We start from the raw sequence: 4,438 nt of genomic DNA on the forward strand, positions 1-4,438 counted from the left end.
TACAGGAAAGTCTACTTAGCCAAAAAGTATTGAATTATAACTCTCGCCTGAAATATTGATAAATTAGTGGTTGGATTGGGGAACATTTTTCAGTTGAATGCACTCCTCCGTTTTATCAATTTTCATTGTTTTGCAACGTTTCGCAATCGAGAAATAAACGTTCTCTGTACATTTTAGATAAAAATGCTCTTGACCTGATGGCAACAGCAGCTAAATGTTCTGAATCAAATTGAGGAGGGTCATCGTTTTGCGCAATAATGCCTTTTGACAAAAAATTACAACCAGTATCAAAGTTTTGTTGAAAACTTAAAATAAAAATTTCGGTCAAAAAACCGTACAGCGCCTGCATCTTTTAGCGATTATTTAGGTGAAGATAGTCAAATCTCGTAAGATTAACGATCTTAAGCATTTAATTTTTCACCGCTTTCACTGAATTTCTTACGGAGAAGTAAAAGCCGTAAATGGGTTCGAAACTCTCAGTTCATGCATTTCAACAACTTCTCACTACACTGTGCCATATGACACTTACTTCTATGTATACTCCTCTGAGTTCAAATCAGACGCAATAGATTTTATGGAAAGCATATGTGTTGAAATTTGAAAATTTGCGTTTTTTAGCGGTAATTGTTCTAATTTTTTTTTGTTTGAGTGGTGAAAAAATAATTCACCGCTGCCAACATGAAGCGGCGAAGCTTTAAAATTCGCAGATAAAAACCGCATTTTTTATCAAAATTTAACAGCAAAATGTTTGCAATATAATTGGTTACTTTTTTGCCCCGTGATTGCCTTCACCGCTATTCTTACATCTTTTTTGCGCAATTTTCTGCGATGAAGCTATTTCGTGAAATCAACGGTGATTTTGTAAGATTTGCGGTTCTTAGCTGTGAATTCTTTTTTTTTCTATCGCATTCACCGCATTCAAAGCAAAAAATTGGAGTTTTTTTATGTTTTCACCGCATTCACTGCACCGAATTCCTACCATTTTCATTGACTTTTAGCGTTTGGTACTCAACCCGGGAAACAAGTTCATCGTCTTCAGCGTTTTTCTGATATAGCAGAATAAACAAAACCGTTGTCCCAAAATAATGTGTCAGTAATCTTACAACATCTTATAATATATAGCCTTCTTTTGCCAATTCAACCCATGAGGGGTTCTGGGGAAAAATTGGATATTTGTTTTTTTTCTAAAAATTGGATTGAACAATTTCTTATAAAGAATTGCTTAATGGGTTTTGAGATTATATTGATATTATGCACAATTTAGCAATAGTGATTTTACTCTGCTAACTGAAATGTAGTTCATATTTAAAAACAAATTTTAATGCTAAGCGGATTTATTTCTGTTCATGAACTGAGTTTTTTTGTGTTCCAATTAAAAAATGGTGCGCTAAAAACTACATAGAGAAGAACTCATTCATTTTCCACCCCCACCAAATCTTAGAAGATAGACGCTTATCGCATTTCTTCGAAGATCTTGCAAGACAATCTTTATTCCTAATTTTTCGTGTCTTTGCCTAAGAGTCATTAATCTACCATAGTCATACAACAAAATCAGAGTTTGTCTCGACTACGAGTTTAAAAAACGTCATTTTCGTTCTGCATTTCGCAGTTTCAAATTTAATTTGAACTAAAATACGTTTTTTTCTCCTCCTCTGTGAATAAAACAGTTTTCTCTTTCAGGATTGATGAAGAGACAGATCATTTAACCGAAACCCAAAGAAGACTATAAATTTGATTAAAATATTAAAAATTTAGAGACGTTTTTAAAGTGACTGTGAAATGCACCGTGTCTAATTATCATTTTGAGTTTGAAATTGCACATTTAGATTTTCAGATTGTCCCAAAACTGAATCCTATGTTGTTGATGTTCTGATTGGCTGTTGGTATCTGCTGCTGTAGACTGTTTGATTTAAAGTGTCAGATTCGATTTCTTGATTGTTAGTTTTTGGTGTTGGTTTGACAGCTGTTTATTTTTGTTTATTTGTTTGTTCTACTCGTAGAGTGGCAAGATGGCTGTGCCTGGGTTGACAAATCTCTCTTTCTTCAGCTGAGTTGCCTTCACAACATCATTTGTGGCCTGAAAGACACACAAAAATGATTTTGTTCACTTGACTTAATTGAAGAACAACGATGTTCAAGTTTTTAAAGGGTTTAATTCCAAGTGATTAACAAGAACATCATTAAAACATTAATAGTATTCTGCTAGCGATTGTCGTGTTTTTTTTGTCAAAGAAAATGTTAATTGTCAAATTAATTCATAGGCCTAGTTCTCTGGCATCTAAAAACAAAATGAGAATCATGTAATAAACTTAACATGTTGTCATTACAAAGAGTCCATTTTTAGTACTCTATTTTATTTATTAGGAGTCTTTTAAGAGGCTTATATAGAATATAAAAAGCCTCTTTTTAGATTTTTATAAAGAGGCTTTTTAGAACAATCGAAAACTTGATTTCACACATGATTTGTGTCCGATCACAGTAAAAGTCAAATTTCAATCTGTCAGGTACAATATCATGATCTACAAAGTTTTTCTGAATTTCTCATACTCATAAATGCGATAGAATGGACTGCGTATATACTGCTTCAAAAATGAGGATTCCAGTTGGTATGTGAATGCAAAGATTCAGCTCTGAAATATCCAGGGGCTAGGGTCCGGGTAGATTGTCGTATCAAAAACATCTAAATTTGCACCTAGTTTCAGCGGTAAATTTGACCCAACGGTTTGCTTATCAACCAATTTAAGTTGTTCAAAAATATTTGAAGTGGCGATTATTGGAATTAGAACAGGCTGTATCGAGGTATGCGGTGTCGGAATTTGCTAGGCAATGCCTTTGGGTACGGCCTTTTGTTTGAGCGTTTACTGAGCATTTAAAATCGACTAGGGTATGAAAGAAACTCTTTGTCAAAATAAGGCAGACACAACAATGGGTTTTAAACAGTCCAAATTGAAAAGATCATTGTGTGGTCTCGTCTGCATCCGAAGTTTTTTTAAAAAAAATATTTTCTACCCAAAGATGAATTTTTGTTGGGATATTTGATAAACTGATTTGGTTATCAATTATAACGTCAAGTTTCATAAACTGTCGTTTGACAATTCATATTTTTCTTTGTAAAACATGAAAATCGCTTGCAGTACTACGAATATATTAAAGTTGTAATTTTATAACTGATGCTGTGATAGCGTTTTGGTATAGAAAAGAGCTTTGAGGTTTAATTTAGTCTTCTAGGATGTTAAGTGAATCAATTCATAGCCTTGTTTGAACAACTAGTAGAATGAGTTGAAATAGAGAGAAAGGATGGTTGATACCTTTGAGATCTGAGGTCTGACCAGTGTCTCAATCTGTTCATCCCTGTGTTCTCCTGCCTCCTTCAGTTCATTCACACCCTACACAATACACACACACACATGAGCAAATAAACAAACAAACACACAAATATAAAATATACTGTAACAATTTAGTGTGAACAAATATGATGATGAAAGTGATGATTAAGAGTACCTTTTCCATCTTTTCCACAGCAATTGCACTCTCGGTGTCATAAGTGTCCTCAATCTGAAACAGAAATTACTAAGAATTCTTTTGTCAATCAGACAAAACAACAGTTTAACATCTCGATCTACAACCTCTCTCGTGAGGTCGAGGCATCGATATCTCTAGTCAATTTAAAAAGTTCTCTTTGAAAGGTTTTTTTTGCAGAATCGACGTGAAAATTTATCGTCTAAATTATCTTCTTCCAAAACTTTTCTGTATATCACACGATAGCCATCTCTTTTTGCGCAAGATCTTTTTAGATAGCTTCTTCTCTTACAAATATCAGTTTGTAGGCGTAAATTCTAAATGGATCAGGCTTGCGCTCAATTACTATTCACTATCGATAATTCGTCTGTTGAATTTGTGGATGATCTGGATGATTTGGAAAAAATAGAACTTTGAATTTTGTGTGAAATGAAAAAGTTAACACTATGAAACCGCAAAAATTATAGTACACGGATCTTCAATTTTTGTTATGTCAAAAATGCAAAAGGCGAAAAGATTGTTCTGAAAGTCAAACCCTTTGAATTAAGAAAATCAAAAACAAACAAATCTGTTTTTTTTTTCACCTATCAGTTATTTGACTACACAGTTTTTCAGTTGCGCAACGCGAACAAAAACCGAACATTGTGAAGATTAACAACAGTTGCGTGGAGATATTTTAGAGACATATAATGTATCAGTTTGTTATCGCAATTTCTTTTGAAGAAAAATGAAAACCTAGGCGGCATAATCTCCGTTTGCTACGATAAACAAACTAAAATTTCTCAAACATGTCAGTGGAAATGATTGTCTTAGCAAATATAAATTGCAGCCCTAGACAAGCGAGGACGATTACCTTGCAAGATCTTGCATTATTCTTGCAAATAACGTTTATCTTACAAGATATTGCAAGATTCTTGCA

General features: G+C 33.6%; 1 protein-coding gene across 2 annotated transcripts in view; it reads right to left on the minus strand.

The window, feature by feature from the left end:
* Positions 1-1,588: 1,588 nt before the first annotated feature.
* The window catches only part of LOC142355511 (uncharacterized), a 4,606-nt gene continuing 1,756 nt past the window's right edge, over positions 1,589-4,438 (minus strand). For both annotated transcript variants that reach the window (XM_075407645.1, XM_075407644.1), the window contains exons 2-4: positions 3,502-3,555; positions 3,309-3,386; positions 1,589-2,077 (exon numbers count right to left, since the gene is read on the minus strand). In XM_075407645.1, the coding sequence (XP_075263760.1) occupies positions 1,991-2,077; positions 3,309-3,386; positions 3,502-3,555 (219 nt within the window). In that variant the 3' untranslated portion in view covers positions 1,589-1,990. The remainder of the gene's footprint in view (positions 2,078-3,308; positions 3,387-3,501; positions 3,556-4,438) is intronic.

Source organism: Convolutriloba macropyga, unplaced genomic scaffold (assembly GCF_964194025.1).
Source record: "Convolutriloba macropyga unplaced genomic scaffold, txConMacr16.3 SCAFFOLD_2930, whole genome shotgun sequence".
NCBI classification, from domain to species: Eukaryota; Metazoa; Xenacoelomorpha; order Acoela; family Convolutidae; genus Convolutriloba; species Convolutriloba macropyga.